At 37.0% G+C, this 27,409-nt stretch overlaps 2 protein-coding genes across 2 annotated transcripts; both read right to left on the bottom strand.

The window, feature by feature from the left end:
* LOC135222708 (uncharacterized) lies at positions 1 to 24,595 on the bottom strand. Its single transcript, XM_064260894.1, has 2 exons — positions 24,457 to 24,595; positions 1 to 8,750 (listed from the first exon to the last, which is right to left on the bottom strand). Exon 2 carries the CDS (start codon positions 8,571 to 8,573, stop codon positions 6,276 to 6,278), a length of 2,298 nt encoding a protein of 765 aa, XP_064116964.1. The 5' UTR covers positions 8,574 to 8,750; positions 24,457 to 24,595; the 3' UTR covers positions 1 to 6,275.
* LOC135222706 (uncharacterized) lies at positions 20,271 to 24,583 on the bottom strand. The gene is given in 2 exon segments (XM_064260893.1): positions 20,271 to 22,456; positions 22,459 to 24,583. Coding segments are annotated over 2 exon segments (2,295 nt in total). The 3' UTR covers positions 20,271 to 22,286.
* Positions 24,596 to 27,409: the final 2,814 nt, after the last annotated feature.

Here is a 27,409-nt window from a genome sequence, read left to right as displayed (position 1 = left end):
TGTTTTTTTTTACTTAGTTTATTGTTTAAATGTGATAGGACAAACAACAGCTGCAATACAGACCCTACTTACTCCTCTGAATAACGACCAGCCAGTGAAAGAAACTGTTTCATTAAAGTGAATCTCTTGAGTGCTCTACAAATGATATATTATTCCTGGCTAATAGAGGTGCCCAACTCTATTCAAAGTGTTAATGAATGGACATATGGAATTTCGGAATACAAGTAACAAGAATTACCCACCTGAACATCAACCATGATTACTGGTTTACTCTTTCAGGTTCTAACTTCACTTTCGTGATAAGCTTACTGACCAATTCCCAAAACCTTCATATTCTTTTTCAGCAAGATCCCAGACAAAGGGGATAAAGTTACTTAGGTTCTTCAGTTGGTATGAGTTACTTCCAATTTACAAGCTGTTTCTCATAATAAGCAATAACATTTATTAACATAAATTTCTCCGAAAGGTCTGACTTGATTTGTTGAAAAATGAGAGGAAAGACTGTATCTTCATGGGCAATGTACAAATCCTAAGATATGAATTGAGGGAGGCACTGATAAAGTTAGATTCTAAAAAAGAAATTAACTTACCCAGTCTCTAATCCTGCCATTAGTTGCTGCAGGCACACAAAATTCCTTTTATAAGAAACTGGATCTTGAAAGAGAGTCACTAAATCTCTGGGTTAATCAGATGTGTCCAGTTCACATAAAGATAAAAACTCCTTGAAATAAATGCTATTTTTTAAAACATGTAGGCATTTTTTAAATATTCGAGCCATTCGAAATTGTTATAAATATTGTAAATATATTAATTGGGTACTATTCATTATAGTATGCCCAACTGAATTCTGAAAAATTTAACAACGTGAATATTTAATGAAAAAGTGTTGACAAATGTAGCAAATCGTAAGCACAAAAAGAGGTCTACTTATCTGAACAGCTCAAGGGCAACACAAGTTTTCTGGATCTTGATCAAAAGAAGCTGGAGATTTCTGTGACTGCGAAAACAAGTTACGACTCAATTATTAATGGGCAGTTTGAAAAATGCCATTGCCATGAAATATCAGTACTGTGTGCATTACTTTGTATTGGATATCCCTTTAGTATAAAACTGCCATACTGAATATCTATACTCCATGATATTACCATAATCTTCAATTATTCAAGGTCCAAAATTGTATGAACACAAAAGAAATTTCTTGAAGTTTTATCATTCAATTTTTTAACAAGCAAAGTAACGTGTGGTAAATATTGGATATACGTACTTTCCTACAGAATTTAAGAGCAATACATGTACTTTTCATTGCTACCATTAATGTCAGTACCTCTCCCCATGGATATTACTCGGCTTTAACAAACAAAACACAATAGCCCATAGGAGTATGCTTCAACTTAATACACATTTTCCCCCTGCTAAGCACACACATTGTACTGTGCTATTACTGTGTGGGACTTGAAAGTCATAGATAATTATACCTATTTAATGAAATACTTATGCTGCACATAACTAAATTATAAAAATTCACAATTCATGTTAACCCTAACACTTACAGTAACCAGACAACAATAAATGTCATATACAGTAGGGGTACTTCAAAAATATCTGCAATAACACTGTTAGTGAACAGGATGCATTGTGTCATTTACAATTAAAAACCATATTCCAGGTATACAAAAGAAAGAATTACTTTACTATTAATGCAGGGAAATGTCAGGGTAACAGCGAAAAACATGCACAAACTTCAAATCTATATAATCTTTCATAAATAGTATACTACATCTTCAAGGCAAGAACAACACATGCTGCTAAACATCTATCTGAACACAAATATTCAATGTTAATCTTTAATTGAAAAATATAAATATTTCCTTATTATATGATGAATAGTAGCTTTTAAGCACAGTCAATTTAGCCACATCATCCTGTATGGCTATCTACCTACTGAAGAAGCTAGGAAGACAAAACACAGCAAATTAAGTCATGCGGTATTCAGCAAACACAGCCTTAAGCTTCTAGTAGCACCACGACCTCACAGTCCCCATGCTGGAATTTCTCTCCAATCATCCAGCAACAACTTAGCTAGGCAGATACTGTATTTGCAATTTTGATGGAATCTTCAAATTGCAGCAAAAAAAAATTACCAGTAGTACATGAAATGTATGCCAAACATAACACTGACAAGGCACATTTTTACATATACTATATTGTATTAGGAATACTGCATAGGGCATTCTAAGCTTACAAAATCCAATTAATTACCTTATATCACAATAAACACAGCTCATTCATTGTGGACATACTTCCCTGTATGAAATATCTAAAACTCAATTGGCAATTCCACTTCTAAAACACAGGCCTATAAAATAATGTCTCCATCACAAATTTGAAGATCATACAAATGATAAATACCAAACAATACACTTCTTACAAAACTGACAAGCAAATTATCACATTTACTCCAATATCAAATTATTCAAACCAATTGCCATCAGAGTATAAGTACCAATACTTATGCTACTTAACAATATTTAAGAATACAAAACCTATACAGAACCAATAAAATTTTTTAAATAAAAAAATTGCCATCTACCTAAACAATTTACATGAAAAATAAAAACTTGCTCCCAAAGAGCATAATGTCAATTACTGTTCAGGATATTAAAACTTACAATTCCACCTGAGAAAAACATGGAAAATTCTAGGTACGTATATACAGTACTGGAATTTGGTGAAAAAACTTCCAAGGTGTACTGAATTGTCCTAAATATAATAATAGTACTGCATTTACAGAACTTCATAAAAAAATGCCCAGCACTACCTGGTCAGTTACAATAATGTATCCTTTCCAGGAAAAAAAAAATCAACTTTAAGCACCTTCATATGTATCAGCTTTAAGATATGCTGACACCCCAAACTGATTCATCATTTTCATTCTATGTACTATATGATACACTCTACTCATGTTTCAAGAAATAATACATTCACCTCTAACCAACCTCCAAATTCACAGCCATTCCATGCATCATATGCTAATTTTTTAATTGAAAATTAAAAACCCCAACATCATATCTAACAGGGAACTTTTCCATCATGCAATTCCCTCAAGATGAACAAATTCTATAAAAAATTAAGCTTGTAAAAATACAGGCATATAAGAATCCAACAGTAAAACCCTTCCAGATCATTTCTCTACTTGCTTCTTTTCAACATCCTGGACACCTTAACTTTAATATCATGTTAGGTCATCACCTACTGGAGACTTTAATTATCAACCCTTAACAAAAAGAAGTTTTCAAGTTTCTTATTCCAGCTCTCACAAAGGATCTGTTAATGACTGAAGCAGACAAAGTATCGCATTTTAAATACTGAAATTCATTAAAAATATAATAAATTAGACACATTCTACTCCAACTGCTTTAAAGGATAAAGCACTTTAAAAACTAGGTACCTTCACCAGGTATCTTTTAATTATAATTCCGGACCAACTATGAAATTGGTCATGTGACCTTTATACTGATATCGACATTCTAATATTGTAAATTATGCTGCACAATCACAGTGCCATATTTCGAGGCAAAGGGCCTTCTCTTAACACATCAATATCTTTCCTCCGTTTTAAAATATTTTTACTTTTTCTTCCTTCTTTCTAAATTCTATCCACTGTTGATATGAACCCTTAAAAAGGACTCTTTGGAAGGTTGATGATATATACAGTATTCAATTTACAGTTCGCACTATCATAATTTAACCAACTTGAAATCACCAGCTTCAAATTAAATCAATTTATTGATCTTTTAAATATTAGAGCTTACCAGCAAAATTCAACATTCATAGGATTCTTATATGTACTTTACACTGTAACTCATCACTTTAGTACTTTGAATTTCTCTGTGCTCTTCCTCTCACACAAATTGCTGTCCAGTAGTATTTAGTTTTCATTTTCCATGTTAACTCTGCTTATACAAATACATAGAACCTATTATTAATCATGTTTCAATTTTACTCAACTTCACAAAGCAGGGTCATTTAAATGCTTGCTTAGAGCTCCCTATGATTAGCATTCACATAAAATCAAACTTATAAACAATTGCTCATGAATCTTCAAGTCATATCACAAACTACCTTAGATCATCTTTTTAATACACCAATAATAATGCCCTTGGGTGCATTACAGAACCAAACTTCAAAATATTGGTCAACATAAAGCAAATTATAACCAACAAAGCCTAGCTAGTGAAATACAATGTTCTTATGAGGCAACAAAGCACAGGTCATAAACACTGCTAATACTGCTCTATCTACTTGAAAAGCATTTTCCAAATCTGATAACTTCAATAAGTTCTTAATCTGTATTGGCATTAATAGAACTAGAGCATACACAAACAAAGCACCTGAGCTGTATACAGCAACAAATGTTTACACACATCCCTTTGATAATACCAGATACCTGGCTACATAAAAGGAGAACCAAAAATATCAAATAGATTACAGCTACCATAGCTGCTATTCAACTGGTAAGCAATTAAGCTTTCAATGCTGTCTTCCAAGTATATGAACTAATCTATACATGAACTTTAGTGTGCAAATCAAACCTATCACATAGCAAATGCTATTTCATGAATACTCAAAACTTGGACCACTGACTAACAACCATCTACTATTGATAATCAATCACTTGGAACATAAAAAGGCAAGAGCATTGTTAGTTTCCTGGTCCTCCAAACAACCCATAACACTTGTGCTCTGTGAATGAATTTTCAACTCAGTGAACACAGACAATACTATTCCTTAAAAAGGTCTAATGCAATACGTAGTATGAAGCATCAAACTGTAAACATGGTACCACTGCAAATCCTTTAAGTAACTACATGACAAGAAACAGCAGCACTTGCATTAAGCCCTATATCTGATCAACATTTATCAAAGCTAAAGTATACGATATCACTGAAGTAGTTCCCCGTATTCATGGGGGATGCGTACCAAACCGTCCCCCCCACCCCCCTCGCGAATCGCTAGAACCCGCGAATAATTAACACCTACAAAAATGCTTAAAATGGCCTGTTTTGTTAGTTAAAACTCAAGAAAAACCCACTAAAAATGTTTATACCTGGTTTTTTAAAATGATTTTATCACAAAAAGTCCATTTTATGACGACATTGATGAAAAAAAAATAAACAAGAATTTGTGGATATTTTTCATAGAAAAACAGCGAATATGTGAATTTTCTGCGAATAATGGGTGGGTTATGTTCCAGAGAGAAATCTGAAAACGCAAATACGGGGGGCCCACTGTAAACATCAGTTATACCACAGACTGAAAATTTCAGAAAAACTAGCAGTAATTAAGCTAAAAAATGTATCGTATTAGTCTAGTTTCAACAATTAGTCAACTGAATCCAGAAGCTACAAAATCGAAAAGTAACAGAACATGTACATACTGTGCACAACATTATTATCTGAAAATACAAAATGCACTTTTGGGAGATAGGAATTGACAAAGTATTAAAATTTGAACACATATCTGGTCCAAAGGGAGAAATGAGAAACTAATAATGTAGTTTCCTTCTTCAGCTTGGGTGTCCTGAGATAAAGATTCTACCAAGGAGTCATACAGAGCTTAAGCTGGTCAATAAGTTTGGAAAAGAATCTTTGGTTTTAATTACTTGAATAAAAAAGGATTCCTTTCAAGTGATTTGAAGGCTATTAACTGCTCATCTTTCAAAGAAGAAAAAACAGCTTGTACTATTAACTATTTTTTGCATTTTATATTCATGGAAACCAACCCCATACAAAGGAACATAATCGTTTAGAGCTTTTACATCCTGAAGTGTGTAAAATAATCATCCAGGCATGTTGGAGTTGAGATTTCCTCTAGATATTCTGCAAAAATACTTTTCATAATCACATACAGTAATCTACTTTATAGTGTACTCGTAAAACTTTTGATTTTTATCAGTAAAGAACGCCAAGATTAATACTGGAACATGCCACAAGATATTTCCTACTCTACATTCATTCTAATATAATTATTAAATTTGATTGACCAAATCCTTCAAATCAACATCAAGTATCCTTTGCCATCATCTGTTATAACTGCAAAACATTATGATACAGTAATAAATGCAGTCTCTTTACAAGTACTGTAGGTAATTTAAAATTCACCTTTAAAACTACTTTGTAACTGCTCTGCAAACTAACTAATAACAAATCATCAACATTAATGAACATTAAGAAAACCCAAAACTCTTGTGCAAATATAATCAAACTTTACTGGATTTACGTTGTTAGCTTGTCGGGCAAATAATTAGGTGCTCCCAAAACTGGAGCTTTAGTATCTGGGAAATTTTCACACCCAATTAAGGCTATAACCGAACCATCTTGACATACTTCAACAGGATAGCGCATCAAGTGACCATCAACTTTACACGGTTCTGTTCCAGCATAGGCACTCCAATTATCATCAGCTGCTACATTAACAGCTCTCATGCATTCTATGGTGCCAGGGTTGTGATGCACCTCCTCCACACCATTCAAATGTTCAGCCCAAAGAGACATCCGAAATTCATGAACTGCTCCACGTGGCTCTCCACAAACTTCTCGCATGTGAAGGGGCTGAAAACATCCAACAGCAACTTCTGAATCCCTCGTACCACCCATACTACGCTGATTAATGTTTGCTGAGCCTATGAGGATATAGTCATCATCCACAATCATCATTTTTGAATGAACATAAATCATAAGCCGTGCCTGCTCTCTTAGAACACTAGCTGGGGTACCAGGTTGAGGAGCTGGTAGATCTTCAGGGATCTCATCAGGGCATTCTCCTTTTCCTAAACAGAAAAAGGACAGATAATCTCTTGGATGAGTGTCCAGTTCATTTGCTTCAATAGCCCGGGCTATATCACGGTACATCATTTCCATTGTACGATGCTGCCAGTGTAGGATTTCTTGGACAGGACCACTGACTGGGTCCCCTTCAGGAAACATAGGAACTACAATATATGCAGTAAAGTGCTGCCCAGCATTGATCTTCTCAACAATGCGCTGAGCAATTTCTTGTGGTATTAGATGATGTGCTTTGGTACCCTGTTCATCATTCCAGCTATATGCAGACCCAAGGAAATACTGATTTTCAATATAAAGGAAACTGTCAGCACGTCTAATGTTGTGAATGTAGGCCCGATGTATGCTGTCATCTACATATTTTCCCTTCCTTTTGGGGATGGTAGAAACCTTATCAAAATCAAAGAGAGCTGAATCTGAAGTGATTGACCTGAACAGCTGGGCATTCCACAAGGACCCTTCATCACAAACTGCAGGGGCATCAAGAAGAAACTCTTCATTTGAAATTGACAGCAAACGGGAATGTCTATCTAACACCTGCTGTCCCCAACGCTCAGTGAAATTGGTAAGAACATCCAGGACTATTGGCCCATCTAATCGACAATGAATATCATGCCAAGGCTCACGGGGCCCTTCCTCATTTGTTGTAGTAGTAACTCCATTATAGAAGTCCCCTTGGTGCAAATTCTGTAAAGTTCTAAATAGTTCATGCTCTGGGGTATCATATCTTCCATTTGTGATGTCAAGACCACCTACAAAAGCCTGAAGCCTGGGTAATTCTTCTCCTTCCAGAGGGGGAACATCTAAAATTACTGTTTTTTGATGATGTGTGTAACAAGTCTGCGCAAACTGATTTTGAAAGAATGATGTCAAACCTCCTAATAATCTCACCCTTGGAACAACAGCTACCTCAACGTCACTGCCCTCAAAATAACTTCTTGTCTCTTCATCATGGGTTCCCATAAAACCTTGGGTCACACCATTACTCATCTTTTCATTCCACACCATGATAAGAACACGAACCCCTTCGCTTGCCTTCCTTTTTAATAGTTCTCCTACAGTTTCCCCTTTGCCTTCATGGTCACAATCATCACCACCTCTTACCAATATTGTCTCTGTATAAACACTCCACCCAGTAACATAAATAAGCCTCTGGGCATTATTCAATGCCTTATATAAGTCAGTCCATGCACAAGGGGCATCATATGTTTCACCACTGGCAGTTGGTATACTTTCAAAAATTGGTAGTGGGGGACAGTGAGCATCCTGATAAGGAGTGACTTTACAACCTTCTCGGAGTTCAAAGTAACAGTCAGGCACTTCAAAAGTTGCTTCAATAGCTTCTTTAGGAACATAATTCAATTTCAAATTAATTCGGCCCTCACATCCAGTAAGAGGGTACCACCCTTCCAAAGTTTCACCATCCAAGAGATCTTCCACTCGTATAGTAACCTCACCCAACAACTCAGCAGATACATGATCTTTATCCAGGACTTGTACCTGTAATTTATCAGCAACATGGCAAACTGGTATCCTGTATGATTCCTGCCATTTTGGGTTCGCATCATTGTTAACAAAATCTGTCTTGCAGATAATACTTGTACCTAATTTGATTTGTGCAAAAGGATCAGATAGATCCTTTGGATCAATGTTGAAAAATGCTGTATCACAATCAGGAAGGTTTTCTGCCTCAATGAGGTCAGCATACAAGAATCCTCTTAGCAAAGTCATTGTGAATAGATAACCAGAATAGTAGAGTACTAATATTGTATTTGGATGATGGAGTATTTAATAAGTAAACTTTCAACAGGTACTAAGCATACAAGATCATGCAGACATCCAGGAAGAATGAACGCCTCACATATACATCAGCAATGCGCACATCAAACCACCTACTGTCTGTCAACCCTGGAAAGAAAAATGTCAAATTAATGAGCTGAATACAATGCCTGTCTATAAACACTCAGCATCTATAGATTATTGAAATCACGTGCATTACATTAAACTTATTTCCACTACAATGCTTCCTTCATAGTTGATAAGCTATCCTTATCTCCAACTTTTTCTTTAGGACTATGCTCAATAAGAGCATTTGCTAACCAGGCAACTGGGCTACACATTAAAAATACTAGAAACTTTTCTTATTAAATGTAAACTTATCCATTTAAAATAATAAGCCCTTATACATAAAAAATGAATACAGAATTTCTTATAATTGCTATCAATCAACATGTGAAAATTTTTGGGAAATAAATAGTCTTGTAAAGGACAAAAGAACACCATTAACCAAACATTATCTATCTGCTAATTTCTCACAAAAATCAAATGAATCCAGATTCATCACTGAAGGCTAATGACTATTAATAAATAATAAAATTACCATTTACTATGTCTGCAGCATCATCATATCTTTGGTTGCCTTGCTGTGCTGCAGTGATAGTGTATTGCACATCATGGCTTTTGTAGGAGCTTTCCACTCCAGCATTTACTTATCTGAATTGTTAATGACTTTCGTTTGTTTGCAAATTGTGTTTATTGTGACTGTGGTTAGCATGATGGTGCCTTAGGAAGAATGATCAATGAAGATGTCCTGGGCACAAAATGATTATGTGTTAGGTTTGTGTCACCTGGGGGTAACTATCCCTCATTCTTTGCGTAAGTGTCTTTGAACCTCCTCCATCACCTGAGAGTCTTTGGTTGCCTGCCCAAAAGGAGTATAGGAGGAGGACAGCAAAGAAGGTTTTGTTTGTCTTCTGAGGACAACTCACTGCCACTCTGGCTCTGTGGAGGGTGCTATTGCAATGTTGGCTCCTACTATTGTGAATGAATGACTCATGAAATTTATAAATCAAAAGCACTGAGACACTTTCAGCCATTCGATGCTTAAGACAGTAAAAAAAGAGAATTGGAGTGGTTGGACAGAAAGATAAAAGAGATCCAGATAATAAATAAGGCGAATTACTAGGATCAAATGGTGGAACTAGAAGAAAACCCCATTGTTGCACAACAAAGTAATTGTTAGAGAGGCTGAAAACTAAGATGGAAGACAGGAAGCAAGAAAGGATGTACAGCAAAAGGCTAAATAAGTATGGGCAACTAGGGAGGAATGAATGCTGCAAAAACAATTAAGTAATACCTACAGTGCACTGCATGGAATGCACTGACAGCAGTCTCCCCCAATGTAGATGTTATGATATCACCTTGCTCATGCTTTAATCTGAACTATACTTCTGTTTTATTTACTCTGAGACATCCCCATAGTTCTATACTGCTTGGGTCTCAGTGGATCTCATCTTCATAGCACTGGCAGTGTACTATGATCATTATTAGTCCTGCCGCTTCTGTTGTAGCTACTCCAGCTGCTGACCCTTCCCCTTGGCAGACATGGGAAGAGAACAGAGACACCTGTGGTTAGAGAGGCCAAAGAAACTCTCCTGTGCTTCATGTTCCCAGTCTTCCTCATCTTTAGATTAATGGAAGTGTGGGAAGAAGGACAAGGATATCCTGCATACACGACTAAGAAGTCTTCTTACACGTCACTCTTCTGTTGGTTAAGACTGCAATCCCAGTATCCATTCCCAGGAGCAAGAAATTCTTGGCAGTTCAGGTGGACTGGGTACAAGTTTGCAAATAAACTCAGTCATGCTTCATCTTCTCAATCTCTGCACCTTCCTTGTTTTCCTCACCTTTGGGTAAACAAATGTGATAGAAAGGGACAAAATGCTGTCCTACACAAATGGCTAGGTGTTTGCTTCCCACCTCGGTGGTCACGGGTTCGATTCTCGGCCATTCCATTGAGGAGTGAGAGATGTGTATTTCTAGTGATAGAAGTTCACTCTCTACGTGGTTCAGAAGTCTCGTAAAGCCATTGGTCCCGTTGCTGAATAACCACTGGTTCCATGCAACGTAAAAAAACCATAAACAAACAAACTAACAAACACAGAGACCCTAGTAACCTTTCTCAGGAACATAACGTTGGCAGTGCAAGTGGACGAAGCATGAGTTTGCTCATGAGCCATCTCCATGGCATGGACCCCAGTGCAAGACCCTCTCCACTACCAGTAACCTGCATAGCCTTCCTAGCCTTGATTATTTATTGTCACTTCAGACACATGGAGGGAAGAAGTCCACACTTCCCCAGAAAACAAGCCAGTTTACCAGTTCAAAGCACTTCGCTCATGGTAATCAAATCCCTACTGAGCTATAGCTAGTGAACACCCCCCCCCCCCCCATCTGGGGGAAAAAGCTGAAATCACCCCTCAATAATTGAAACTAACACTGAAACAATGGAGAAGGGAATTTCTCCCATAAAGTCTTCAGTATTATTTATCCCATAAGGCCTTCAGATAGTTGACAAAAGAACCATGTCCCATTACAGTTTTGAGATCTGAGCACTCCTGATGCTGGAATAGGACAGAAATGACTCTTTTATTAACAAAATAAAGTTTTATACATACTTACCAAGTAATTATTTCTAGTATCGGCAATTAAAATTTTAAATTCATAGTAGCGATTCTTTTGATTTGGTGTAAGTAACTAGCCCTACCCACTTTCAGGGAAGAAGAGGAACTACTGAGCAAAAAGCCTCAATTTGTCTATGCCCTTATGCCCATGTGAGGGGAGGCAGGTAGGCTTCCATTCATAGAAATGCCAATTTTATATAAGTAACTTACCAAGTAATTACATACCTCTGATTCCACATTTACAGGAGGTGGGATACATGGACTATTCTACCCCAAAACAGCAGAGAGTGTAATGAATTTGTGAACAGAAAAAAATCTGCTAGCATTTGGACAATGCTTGCTGTTTCCTTATCTGGTAAGGGAGCTGCTGCAGGAAGATACTGCCTCTTGTTGGCATTCATCTTACTCAGTAGAAGCGAGGCAGTATAGACATGAGTCGCCTGCTATATCAGTGGGGATTTTGCTGTGAAGAACAGATCTGAACACAAACAAAATGCACAATAATGCCCCTGCCCAGGGCACAGTACCAATACAAGACAGCCAGACAACAACGCTGCTACTTACACCATAAAATTTAAAAATACCACCACCCAACTATTAAAAACCTGGTGGGTATCCAAAGTACATAGTACCCCTAGAATCCTCTAGCACTCAACAACCTAATTCAAGGCAAAGAGAAAGGATGGAAGGGATGCTTCCTACATTCCCTCCCCCAACACCATGCTAGCCACTGGATAAAGGACCTAAGGTACTGCACTCACTATAAACTGTTTCAACTTCCCTCAAATAGTGGGGTGCAAATACAGATTTAAACCTCCAATACGTTGTTTGGAGAATGTCCAACAGAGGTTGTATTTATGTACCAAAGACTTGGTCACCGGCCTGATTTCGTGTACTTTAACCTTCAAACCAGGCAGTTCTTCTCTCACTTGAGAATGTATGTACTTCTAAAAATCCTTAGAACGGCCTATTTTGATAATTGAAACAAAAAAAATCTATAAAACTATCTGAGTTTTTCAATAGTTTTATCACAAAAAGTACAGTTAGTCACAAAATTATGAAAATAGTCATTGTGAATATTTCTCGCTGAAAAATACCGTGAATAGAAAAATCCGCGCATAGGCGGTTTGTGAATCATGAGTCTGAGAATAGTAGAGGTCAACTGTAGTCTTGTTTTGCTGATTAACACTGAGGGCAGCTTATTTCTCATAATTGGAAACTTTGCTACACTCAAAAGTGTTGCATCACTGGCATACTGAACAATCTTTTTCTCCAGGCCAACAACCATATGTGTAATACACTAGAAATAATACTACCATGTGGAAAAATAGACACAAGACGTCTTAGTTTACTAAAGACCCTATCAACAGCAGCTAACTGCTTCCTACCTCTACAAAAATGAAGTTTTCATAATAAAACTAATATTGTAATACGTAGTGTATCACTTACCTGAACACCTGAATAAGCCCTGGTCACTAACCAGCCCAAACTATATCCCCTCAGATTTACCCACAACGTCAGTGTTGCGCCTAAGGTACCGCCTGAGTCAGAAGTGCCTCCATGTGGTACTCTACACCTCTTATGCATGGAGGCAAAAGCAAATTTCCTCACCTAGTTGTCGAACTCGGTAGGTGAGGATGCTTGCAGAGAAAGTACCCCTATGTCAGCATTAAGTCTAAAGTACCGTCTGAGTCAGAAGTGCCTCCCATGTGGTATTCTATACCTCTTATGTAGGTAAAGCAAATTTTCTCACCTAGTTGACCAACTTGGTAGGTGAGGATGCTTGCAGAGGAAGTACCCCAACGTCAGTGTTGAGTCTAAGGTACCGCCTGAATCTGAAGAACCTCCCATTTGGTGTTCCACACCTCTCATGTATGGAAGGGAAACGTTGAACCTCCCATGTGGCTATCCAGCCTCTCGTGTATGGAGAAGTTGAGTGCGCAGGACCTTTGAGTTCTCTACTGCTCACAGACACAGATGACTGTGCTGAAGAAGTTGAAGTTATTCCAACAGGACCATCGGGATCTGCCTAACATCAAGGACCTAAAAGAACAATATACTCAGTCTAAACCCTGACCAACTGAGACTCAAGTTCATTTAGACTACCACTGACTATCTAACCTTCTAACACCGTGACGATACCTGCTAATTATAAAACTCCGCAACAACAGGACCCAGTTAGTTACCTTTCTCTGAATAAACTGAAAATCTCTAAGATAGAGGGTCGTGAAAACCGACACCAACTCCCATGTAGCCGCCTCCAAAAACTTCCTCCAGAAAGCCAAAGGAGTAGCCATCTGCAATACGTACTATGCGCCCTTGGACGCGAAGAACAACTCGAAGGCTCCGAAAACGATGGAGAACCAACCGACGCTTGACTAATAATCTCTTGAAAGAAGAAACTAATTGCATTTTAAAAATGGAACGAGATGGACACCTAGGGAAAACAAATAAGGTTCTTGGACGACGTTAAAGTTCCAGTATGTGACAAATAAACTTTGAGAGCTCACACCGGACACAGCAGCATTTGAGATCTGTCATCTTCTATACAATCATCCAATGATACTGCTGCAACTCTACTTATGACGACAACCACACGAAATTGACCATCAAGGAGACATCTTGCTCTCTAAAAGACTGTTGCAGAGTGCAAGAGGCACCCTCAACAGAACCCTCTTATGAATGTCCGGATAGTGAGGCGGCAGATGATTTAAAAAGTAGCCCCTCCTCTTCTGATAAAGAATGTTGTACAAAGCTGAAATGCTAGTCTGGTATGCCAACCCCATCGAAACCGAAGTGATGAGGTTGTCAAACAGTTCAGAATCGGAAGGAGTATACCCACCATGTTTGAGAAAACCCATCAACCCAGACAAAATCCACATAGAGTGGGACAAGGCCTCTGACTGGCTGCGAAAGGTGTCTTCTAAATACAAGCTCACGATATGTAACCCCTACCACACGAATCGATGAAGGCACCCAAGAGAGAAGAGCCTCAACAGACTTGGGAGTGGAACTCAGACACCAACTGAAGGGGTACCCGCTACCCCATGAAAACCCCTTCCAATTAGGAAGCAAGGTTGAATCCAGCCTACCCGACCCCCATAAGTGATGCTAACCTAGAATAGTCCTCCCCAAGCCTGCCTGACTCGGTCGAAACCAGATTAGCTTACTTGATGTTTGAGAGACTACTGGTTTTGTTGAATACAACGTATCAAACATTGCCTAAAATAATTTGCTCTGCTGTGTCAATGGCAAAGAATCGGGATGAGCAAGAGAAGACTCCAAAGCGACCTTCGAAGAATGACCTGATAATGAAGATTGTGTAAAGACAGTAGAAGTTTTGAAGAAATTGGGGGAAAGGAAACTCAGAAGCAGCAGAAGAGGCCATAGAAACTAGACTGACTCTGTTCCCCCTTGATAATCTTGACAAACATTAGCAAACTCAGGAAAATTCTTCAAGACATGATTGTGAATACAGTCAGTATTGAAGCTAGTGTAATTTGTATTACGATAACTCGATTTTACGATGGGGTTAGCAATTAATACCAGTATGACAACATTTTGAACATATAAGTGCGTATTTCTATATTTCGTGTGCAGCAGGCGCAAGCAGCAGCATGCAATCAGGCAGTGAGAGAGGCCAAATGACAATCGTCCAACTTCTTTACCTCCATATCTTTATACCATCTTCTAAGTTAAAGTTTAAAAAATTTTGAGAGAATGATGAAAGTATTGTCTTAACATTATACTTGTTGCATAAATGTGTACAGCCATGAACAACTGAAAGAGAAATCATCATCATGGCAATATACTTTAAAATTTTAAATGCCATATGTAGCTGAAGCTGACAAAGTAATATTCAGGTTGCTAGTGATTACTAATATCGTGCATCGGCAACATGGATAAGACTCCCAAACTTTGATATGAATTCAACTACAGCCAAGGTAAAAATGTAAGAAAATTTAATCAAAACTACTGGCATGAAAGAGCTCATTTACTGTTGTTTTCACACTGATAAGAGATAAATAACGCAACGCTCCTATCACCGATGAAAACGAACGGAATTGCTGGAATTTACACAATCTATTAATTATAATGTAAAAAGAGTACAGGCAGTCCCCGGGTTACGACGGTCTCGGCTTACGACGTTCCGAGGTTACGACGCTTTTCAATTATATTCATCAGAAATTATTTCCAGGGTTACGATGCATGTTCCAGAGTTATGACGCATGTTCCAGTTACGACGCCTACAAACACTATCTGGCAGATGAAATATGACACCAAAAATGCAAAATAATCAATATTTAAAGATTTTTTTTATGAAAAATGCAATAAGAATGCAGTTTACATAGCTTTGAATGCACCTAAAGCATTAAAAGTAAGGTTTTCTTAGGATTTTTGACAAAGTTCCAGCTTACGACGTGTCTCAAGAACGGAACCCCCGTCGTAACCCGGGGACTGCCTGTAATAATTTAGTTCACAATGAGTTGTATTAAAATAAAAATTAGACTTGATTTTTTTTTTTTTTGTATGGTGGTTTTACGTTGCATGGAACCAGTGGTTATTCAGCAACGGGACCAACGGCTTTACGTGACTTCCGAACCACGTCGAGAGTGAACTTCTACACCAGAAAAACACATCTCTCACTCCTCAATGGAATGGGCGAGAATTGAACCCGCGACCACCGAGGTTGGACTCTAATACCATACCAACCACGCCGCTGAGGTGCTTAAATTAGACTTGAAAAACATGGCGTAAAAAAAAAAAAAAACCACCTTGAAAAACATGGCATATAATTTTTAAAAAATACTTTGTTCCATATAAGTAAAGTATCTAGATATTCATTTATGCTAACTTGAAACAAGAACAATCGCTGAGATCAAGGTGGTTATAATTAAGGTGGTTGCATCTGGAGCGAAGGAAATTGACGAGTCAGCATCTCTGCCTGCCTAGGCCATACCCCTTTACAATAAGGCCGTAGTTGACCTCAAGCTTGTTGTAATTGTAATTTAATTGAAATGTAATCAATTACACATTTTTAAGGTAATTTTCTGTGTAAATCTCTATTTCTATTTAATATTAATTTCATTTGTAATTGTAATTTGATGATACAACTGGTAATTATATTTGTAACTGTAATTAACATAAAGCATAATGTAATTACTCCAAGCACAACTGACGGAATTCGTCTAATAAACAGATGAAGATGTCATAGTACAGACATTACTTCACCTAAGAAAATCATACGATCTGATCTCGTTTCGTGTTCAGTTTCTCCTGTACTGCATTATCATAAGTCAGAATGCATTGAACCACCAGGATTATCCAATAATAATAATTAGTACTACTATACCGATCTGCAGTATAGAGTATTCTTTTAAGCTAGGCTACTGTATATGCTTACGACATATCATAGTGAATACTAGGCTAACTGTTTTAAATGTTATTCAATTTCTCTTTGTACTTAATTATCATTTGATCTACTAACCAAGACATACACTCGTCACATCTCTGACTGATATTACACTGAACCTTCCTTACATAAAATACAAAGAGAAGGTCGATCGTGTTTGAGGATACTCATCCTACGCTTGCAGGACGTGCAGAAACAATGACCACCCACATCTCCAGCAGCAGAAGGCTCAATCGTTGAAGCTCTAGACAAAACGGAAGCAGAGGCATTAGCAGATGACAACATTTTGTCTTCCAACTTATCCACAGTGAGTCCAAAGTACCAGGTCAACACCATAAGTTCCAAATTCAGATCAAACCAAAGAAAAAACCATAAGCGTAGTTGAAATAAAAAGGCCAAGGTAGTAATCCAGTATTCATAGACCAAAAATGTTTAGTAGGGGTCAGGCTCAGACCAAAAGGTTCACCTGATGCAGGGAATGTCCTCGCATCATGGCGAACAAATATCAATTGAGGTTGTCAGCCCCTAGTGGCAGGTATTTGCAGCAGCATTGCCAACAGACGTCAGGTAACTCATTGGACTAGATTTTACCTGCAGTGTTGGTAGCGCTGACAGTTAACAGTACCCACTTTGTGTGTAAATCTGTGGGAATATAGTTTGGGCTGGTCAGTGGCCAGGGCTAATTCAGGTGTTCAGGGACTGTAATGCAATAACACTGTTACTGAACAGATGCATTGTGTCATTTACAATTAAAAACCATATTCCAGGTACGTATACAAAAGAAAGAATTACTTTACTACTAATGCAGGAAAATGTCAGGGTAAAAAAAAAAAAAATGCATAAACTTCACATCTATATAATCTTTCATAAATATACTACATTTCCCCACCCACCAAGCAAGACAATGAAGATCTGCTAAACATTCTGGTCGTGGAACACAATGTTTTCGGTGCTATAATCTTTCATTAATATACTACATCTTCAAGGCAAGACAATAAGATGCTGCTAAACATCTGTCTGAACACAAATGTTCAGTGCTAATCTTTAATCTAAAAATATAAAAAAATATTTCCATGTTATTTGTTGAATAGCAGTTTTTAAGCACAGTCAATTTAGCCACATCGTCCTGTATGGCTATCTACCTACTGAAGAAGCTAGGAAGACAAAACACAGCAAATTAAGTCATGCAGTTTTCGGCACACACAGCCTAAAGCTTCTAGCAGTACTGTGACCTCACAGTCCCCATGCTGGAATGTCTCTCAATCATCCAGCAACAACTTAGCTAGGCAGATACTGTATTTGCAATTTAGATGGAATCTTGAAATTGCAGCAAAAAAATTACCAGTCATGAAATGTATGCCAAACATAACATTGACAAGGCACACTTTTACATATATATAAACTGTCTTTGGAATACTGCATAGGGCACTCTAAGCTTACAAAATCCAATTAGTAAGTACCTTATATCACTATACATACACAGCTCATTCATTGTGAACAAACTTCCCTGTATGAAATTTCTAAAACTCAATTGGCAATTCCACTTCTAAAACACAAGCCTATAAAATAATGTCTCCATCACAAATTTCAACCTCATACAGATGACAAATACCAAACAATACACTTCTTACAAAACTGACAAGCAAATGATCACATTTACTCCAATTTCAATTCATTTGAGCCAATTGCCATCAAAGTATAAGTACCAGTACATGCTACTTAACAATATTTAAGAATACAAAACCTATACAGAACCAATAAAATTTTTTGAATAAAAAAAAATAATTGCCACTACCTAAACAATTTACATGAAAAATAAAAACTTGCTCCCAAAGAGCATAATGTCAATTACTGTTCAGAATATTAAAACTTACAATTTCACCTCAGAAATTGTACTGGAATTTGGTGAAAAAATTTCCAAGTCGTACTGAATTGTCTTAAATATATTAATACTGCATTTACAAAACTTCATAAAAAATGCACACCACTACCTGGTCAGTTATAAAAACATATCTTTCCGGGGAAACAAAAAAATCAACGTTAATCATCTTCATATAAGCTTCAAGATATGCTGACACCCCAAACTGATTCATTTTCATTCTATGTATATACGTAATACACTCTACTCGTTTCAAGAAATACTACATTCATATCTAACCAACCTCCAACTTCAGGGCCATTCCAAGCATCATATCCTAATTTTTTTTTCATTGAAAATTAAAAATGCCAACATCATAACTAGCAGGGAACTTTTCCATCATGCAATTCCCTCAAGATGAAAAACTTTTATAAAAATTAAGCTTATAATAATACCTACATAGAATCTAACAGTAAAACCCTTCTAGATCATTTCTCTATTTGTTTCTTTTCAACATCCTGGACATCTTAACTTCAATATGATGTTAGGTCATTGCCAGCTGGAGAACTATCAATGCTTAACTAAAAGAAGGTTTCAAGTTTCTCTCTTATTCCAGCTCTCACAAAGGATATGTTAATAATTGAAGCAGACAAAGCACAGTATTTAAATACTGAAATTCATTAAAAATCTAATAAATTAGACACATACATTCTAATCTATTTTTAAAATATTAAAGTACATTAAAAACTACATTCATCTGATATCTTTTAATTATATTTCTGGACCAACTATGAACTTGGTCATGTGACCTTTAAATTGATATGGACATTTTAATATTATAAATTATGCTGCACAATCACAGTGCAATATTTCAAGGCAAAGGGCCTTCTCTTAACACATCAATATCTTTCCTTCTTTTTAAAATTTTTTTACTTTTTCTTCCTTCTTTCTAAATTCTATCCAATATTGATATGAACCCTTAAAAAGGACTCTTTGGAAGGTTGATGATATATACAGTATTCAATTTACAGTTTGCACTATCATAATTTAACCAACTTGAAATCACCAGCTTCAAATTAAATAAATTTAATGATCTTTTAAATAATAGAGCTACCACCAAATTCAACATTTAAAGGATTCTTATTATGTACTTTACACTGTAAACCATCACTTTAGTACTACTTTGAATTTCTCTGTGCTCTTCCTCACATGGCTAACATTTTATCTAAAAAAATAGTTACAGATGCCCGCCTTACACAAATTGCTGTACAGTACTTAGCTTTCAATTAACATGTTAACTCTGCTTATACACACACATAGAACCTATTATTAATCATGTTTCAATCTTACTTAACTTTGCAAAACAGGGTCATTTAAAAGATTGGTTTTTACTCCCTATGATTAGCATTCACATAAAATCAAACTTATAAACAATTGCTCATGAATCTTCAAGTCATATCACAAAATACCTTAGATCATCTTTTTAATACACCAATAATAATGCCCTTGGGTGCATTACAGAACCAAACTTCAAAATATTGGTCAACATAAAGCAAATTATAACCAACAAAGCCTAGCTAGTGAAATACAATGTTCTTATGAGGCAACAAAGCACAGGTCATAAACACTGCTAATATTGCTCTATCTACCTGAAATTTTTTTTAAAAATCTGATAACTTCAATAAGTTCTTAAAAATTCTGATAACTTCAATAAGTTCTTAAAAATTCTGATAACTTCAATAAGTTCTTAATCTGTATTGGCATTAATAGAACTAGAGCATACACAAACAAAGCACCTGAGCTGTATACAGTAACAAATGTTTACATCCCTTTAATAATATACCAGATACTTGGCTACAGAACAGAGAACCAAAAATATCAAATAGATAACAGCTACTGTAGCTGCTATTGAACTGATAAGCAATTAAGCTTTCAATGCTGTCTTCCAAGTATATGAACTCTAATGCACAAATCTAAACATGAACTTTAGAGTGCAAATCAAACCTATCACATAGCAAATGCTATTTCATGAATACTCAAAACTTGGACCACCGACTAACAACCATCTATTGGTAATCAATCACTTGGAACATAAAAAGCCAATAGCATTGTTAGTTTCCTGGTCCTCCAAACATCCCATAACACTTGTGCGCTGTGAATGAATTTTCAACTCAATGAACACAGACAATGCTATTCCTTAAAAAGGTCTAATGCAATACGTAGTATGAAGCATAAAACTGTAAACATGGTACCACTGCAAATCCTTTAAGTAACTACTTGACAAGAAACAGCAGCACTTGCATTAAGCCCTATATCTGATCAACATTTATCAAAGCTAAAGTATACGATATCACTACAGTAGTTCCCCGTATTCATGGGGGATGCGTACCAGAAACCCCCACCCCCACCCCCCCCGTGAATAGCTAGAACCCACAAATAGTTGGAACACCTAGAAAAATGCTTAAAATGGCCTGTTTTGTTAGTTAAAACTCAAGAAAAACCCACTAAAAATGTTTATACCTGGTTTTTAAAAATTATTTTATCACAAAAAGTGCATTTTATGACATTGATGAAAAAAATAAACAAGTATTTGTGGATATTTCTCATAGAAAAACACAGCGAATATCCCACGAATAATGGGTGGGTTATGTTCCAGAGAGAAATCCGGAGAACGCAAATATGGGGGGCCCACTGTAAACATCAGTTATACCACAGACTGAAAATTTCAGAAAAACTAGCAGCAATTAAGCTAAAAAATGTATCGTATTAGTCTAGTTTCAACAACTTGTCAACTGAATCCAAAAGCTACAAAATCGAAAAGTAACAGAACATGTACATACTGTGCACAACATTATTATCTGAAAATACAAAATGCACTTTTGGGAGATAGGAATTGACATAGTATTAAAATTTGAACACATATTGGTCCAAAGGGAGACATGAGAAACTAATAATGTAGTTTCCTTCTTCAGCTTGAGTGCCCTGAGATAAAGATTCTACCAAGGAGTCATACAGAGCTAAAGCTGGTTAATAACATATTGCAAAAGAATCTTTGGTTTCAATTGCTTAAAAAACAGGATTCCTCTCAAGTGATTTGTAGGATATTAACTGCCCATCTTTCAAAGGAGAAAATCAGCTTGTACTATTAGCTATTTTTTGCATTTCATATTCATGGAAACCTATCCTATACAAGGAAACATAATTGTTTAGAGCTTTTACATCCTGAAGATATGTGTAAAATAATCATCAAGGCCTGTTGGAGTTGAGATTTTCTCTCGAGAGTCTGCAAAAATACTTTTCATAATCACGTACAGTAATCTACATTAGTGTAGTACTTCTAATAAAGTTTTATGAAGTAAAACTTTGGATTTTTATCAGTAAAGAACACCAAGATTAATATTGGAACATGCCACAAGACATTTCCTACTTTACATTCATTCTAATATAATTATTGATGTGATCGACCAAATCCTTGAAATCAAAATAAAGTATCCTTTACCATCATCTGTTGTAACACGTTGTAACAGCAAAAGATTATGATATGGTAACAAATGCAGTGTCTTTTCCAATACTGTTAGTAATTTAAAATCCACCTTTAAAACTACTTTGTATCTGTCCTACAAAATAACTAATAACAAGTCACCAACATAAAGAACATTAACTGAACAAAAATCTAAAAACTCTGTGCAAATATAATAAAACTACTGGAGTTACGTAGTTAGCTTGTTGGGCAAATAATTAGGTGCTCCCAAAACTGGAGCTTCTGTATCTGGGAAATTTTCACACCCCGTTAAGGCTATGACCGAACCATCTTGACATACTTCAACAGGATAGCGCATCAAGTGACCATCAACCTTACACGGTTCTGGTCCAGCATAGCACTCCAATTATCATCAGCTGCTACATTAACAGCTCTCATGCATTCTATGGTGCCAGGGTTGTGATGCACCTCCTCCACACCATTCAAATGTTCAGCCCAAAGAGACATCCGAAATTCATGAACTGCTCCACGTGGCTCTCCACAAACTTCTCGCATGTGAAGGGGCTGAAAACATCCAACAGCAACTTCTGAATCCCTCGTACCACCCATACTACGCTGATTAATGTTTGCTGAGCCTATGAGGATATAGTCATCATCCACAATCATCATTTTTGAATGAACATAAATCATAAGCCGTGCCTGCTCTCTTAGAACACTAGCTGGGGTGCCAGGTTCAGGGGCTGGTAGATCTTCAGGGATCTCATCAGGGCATTCTCCTTTTCCTAAACAGAAAAAGGACAGATAATCTCTTGGATGAGTGTCCAGTTCATTTGCTTCAATAGCCTGGGCTATTTCACGGTACATCATTTCCATTGTACGATGCTGCCAGTGTAGGATTTCTTGGACAGGACCACTGACTGGGTCCCCTTCAGGAAACATAGGAACTACAATATATGCAGTAAAGTGCTGCCCAGCATTGATCTTCTCAACAATGCGCTGAGCAATTTCTTGTGGTATTAGATGATGTGCTTTGGTACCCTGTTCATCAATCCAGCTATATGCAGACCCAAGGAAATACTGATTTTCAATATAAAGGAAACTGTCAGCACGTCTAATGTTGTGAATGTAGGCCCGATGTATGCTGTCATCTACATATTTTCCCTTCCTTTTGGGGATGGTAGAAATCTTATCAAAATCAAAGAGAGCTGAATCTGAAGTGATTGACCTGAACAACTGGGCATTCCACAAGGACCCTTCATCACAAACTGCAGGGGCATCAAGAAGAAACTCTTCATTTGAAATCGACAGTAAACGGGATTGTCTATCTAGCACCTGCTGTCTCCAACGCTCAGTGAAATTGGCAAGAACATCCAGGACTATTGGCCCATCTAATCGACAATGAATATCATGCCAAGGCTGACGAGGGCCTTCTTCACTTGTTGTAGTAGTAACTCCATTATAGAAGTCCCCTTGGTGCAAATTCTGTAAAGTTCTAAATAGTTCATGCTCTGGGGTATCATACCTTCCATCTGTGATGTCAAGACCACCTACAAAAGCCTGAAGCCTGGGTAATTCTTCTCCTTCAAGAGTGGGAACATCTAAAATTACTGTTTTTTGATGATGTGTGTAACAAGTCTGTGCAAACTGATTTTGAAAGAATGATGTCAAACCTCCTAATACTCTCATTCTTGGAACAACAGCTACCTCAACATCACTGCCCTCAAAATAACTTCTTGTCTCCTCATCATGGGTTCCCATAAAACCTTGGGTCACACCAGTGCTCATCTTTTCATTCCACACCATGATAAGAACACGAACCCCTTCGCTTGCCTTCCTTTTTAATAGTTCTCCTACAGTTTCCCCTTTGCCTTCGTGGTCACAATCATCACCACCTCTTACCAATATTGTCTCTGTATAAACACTCCACCCAGTAACATAAATAAACCTCTGGGCATTATTTAATGCCTTATATAAATCAGTCCATGCACTAGGGGCATCATATGTTTCACCACTGGCAGTTGGTATACTTTCAAAAATTGGTAGTGGGGGACAGTGAGCATCCTGATAAGGAGTGACTTTACAACCTTCTCGCAGTTCAAAGTAACAGTCAGGCACTTCAAAAGTTGCTTCAATAGCTTCTTTAGGAACGTAATTCAATTTCAAATTAATTCGGCCCTCACATCCAGTAAGAGGGTACCACCCTTCCAAAGTTTCACCATCCAAGAGATCTTCCACTCGTATAGTAACCTCGCCCAACAAGCCTGCAGATACATGATCTTTATCCAGGACTTGTACCTGTAATTTATCAGCAACATGGCAAACTGGTATCCTGTAAGACTCCTGCCATTTTGGGGACATATCATTATTAACAAAATCAGTCTTGCAGATAATACTTGTACCTATTTTGATTTGTGCAAAAGGATCAGATGTATCTTTTGGATCAATGTTGAAAAATGCTGTATCACAATCGGGAAGGTTTTCTGCCTCAATGAGGTCAGCATACAAGAATCCTCTTAGCATAGTCATTGTGGATGGATAACCAGAATAATAGAATACTAGAGTTGTATCTGGATGATGGAGTATTTAATAGGTAAACTTCAACAGGTACTATGCATAAAATATCATGCAGACATCCAGGAAGAATGAACGTCTCACATCTACATCAGCAATGCACACATCAAACCACCTACTGTCTGTCAACCCTGGAAAGAAAAATGTCAAAGTAGTAATGAGTTGCATACAAAGTCACATGGATTACATTAAATTTATTTCCACTATTGCTTCCTTCATAGTTGATAAGCTATCCTTATCTCCAACTTTTTCTTTAGGACTAAGCTAGACAGGAGCATATGGTTACCAGGCAACTGGGCTACACATTAAAAATACTAGAAACTTTTCTCATTAAATGTAAAGTTATCTATTTAAAATAATAAAGCCTTATATAAAAGAAGTGAATAAAGAATTGCTTACAATTTCTATCATTCAACTTGTAAAATTTTTGGGGAAAATAAATAGTATTAACCGTATCACATCTGTAAAGGACAAAAGAACACCATCAACCAAACATTATCAATATGCTATAATCTCACAAAAATCAAATAAATCCAGATTCATCACTTCTGTTGAGAAAGACTGCAATCCCAGTATCCGTTCCCAGGAGCAAAAAATTGTTGGCAGTTCAAGTGGACTGGGTACAAGTTTGCAAATAAACTCAGCCATGCTTCATCTTCATCAACCTCTTCACCTTCCTTGTTTTCCTCCTCTTTGGGTAAACAAAGGAAATAGAAAGGGACAAAATGTCGTCCTACACAAATGGCTAGTTCTTCTCACAGATATCACTCTTCTGTTGGGTGTAACAGAGATCCCAGTAACCTTTCTCAGGACCAACATAAAGTTAGCAATGCAAGTGGACGATGTATGAGTGCGCTCATGAGCCATCTCCATGGCATGGACCCCAGTACAAGACCCTGTCCACTATCAGTACCCTGCATAGCTTTCCTAGCCTTGATTATTTATTGTTTGTGTCACTTCAGACACATGGAGGGAAGAAGTCCACACTTCCCCAGAAAATAAGCCAGTTTACTGGTTCAAGGCATTTTGCTCATGGTAATCAAATCCGTACTGAGCTATAGCTAGAGAGAGAGTTGACAAAAGAACCATGTCCCCTGTTACAGTTTTGAGGAGACCTGAGCACTCCTGATACTGGAATAGAATAGAAATGACACTTTAATTAATAAAATAAAGTTTTATACATACTTACCAAGTAATTACATACAACACTTTCTAGTATCAGCAACTAAAATTTTAAATTCATAGTAGCGATTCTTTTGTTTTGGTGTAAGTAACTAACCCCACCCACTTTCAGGGAAGTTGAGAAACAACTGAGCAAAGAACCTCAATTTGTCTGTGCTCTTATTCCATGTGAGGGGAGACAGCTAGGCTCCCAAGACAGCCAGATAACAATGCTGCTACCTACACCATAAAATTAAAAAATACCACCACCCCATTATTAAAATCTGGTGGGTATCCAAAGTAAATAGTACCCCTAGACTCCCCTAGAACTAATAACCTAATTAAAGCAGCTAAAAACCTTGAACAGGGGAATCAATGAAAGCCCGGGCACATGTGTTGCCAAGGCTGTGGAGACTCGGTAGAATCCATAATCCAGAAACACACACAAACAAGCACTCTAAAAGTAAAGAAAAAATGGGCATAAATCAACCGGCATGGAAGGAGAGCAAACCGATAGGATCTTACTCGCCAAAGCAGTTAAGAAAAGATTGAAGATGTCACGAGGTAGCGCGCAGTCTCATACCAGCTATCACCTCGTATGTGCAGGAGTTGCCAGATCTCACAGATTCCTTGCTGACAATCTTGGAAATATCCTACTGTTAAGAATGAAGGTTTGTTGCACATAGGTATGATCAAACATGAGTTTGGTCAATATAAACAATTACACCAGAGTGGAGATACCTACTGAATTTTCAAGTTTATGTTCACTCCCATTAATAAATTTATAAGAATTTATAAGGGGGTGTACAGTATAAAAAAAAAAAAGGGATCACCTGAAGATTAGCGACCCCTACTACCTCTCCTGAAGAAAATCGACCCCAATATTTTCCTCCTGAAGCAAAGCGATCCCAATATTTTCCACCTAAAGATAAACGACCCCTGCTTGTTGGTGTCTCCAATTTTCAGGTGACCCACTTTAGCACACAATATTATAGAAAAAAGGAGAACAAAATATAGATATATATTCATTAAAAACTACTTTATTAAACATTTGTTAAAAACACAAATTTAGACAAACAATCAATAGTAAATTAAAAGCGTATTGTCTTGCAATTTCAGTACAAAAATAATCAAACCTACTGTAACCCCTGTGGCTAGCGCGCACAGCGCAACATTACATCTTGCCAGAACATACCGAGCTTGCCAGGAATTTTCAAATATGCGGATAAAGCGCGAAGCGCCGTTCCACCACGGCCTTACTGTAACCCCTGTTAATTCCTCACTTTAAGAAAAGCGACCCCAATATTTTCCACCTGAAGAAAAGAACTATGAAAACATGAAAAGATAACAGAAAAACCAAAATCTAATCTAGCCTTGAGTAATGTACCCATACCCTGTTACAGGGCATGTTTCAAACTCGTCACAATTACCACAATCCACAAAAATTGGAAACAAGAAATATTCGTGTAAATCTACTAAAGCAGCCCTACTATTCTCTTAGAAACTGCAAATACCCTGACAGCATTTAACATCTTACAAGGTACTCAATTTCATCTACACTGCAAAATTGCATTAAACTAAACTGAATTTATACAGAATTGACAGAGAACGTGATCACAA

This window comes from Macrobrachium nipponense, chromosome 8 (assembly GCF_015104395.2).
Source record: "Macrobrachium nipponense isolate FS-2020 chromosome 8, ASM1510439v2, whole genome shotgun sequence".
Classification (NCBI taxonomy): Eukaryota; Metazoa; Arthropoda; class Malacostraca; order Decapoda; family Palaemonidae; genus Macrobrachium; species Macrobrachium nipponense.
This window is presented reverse-complemented; position numbering and strand designations above follow the sequence as displayed.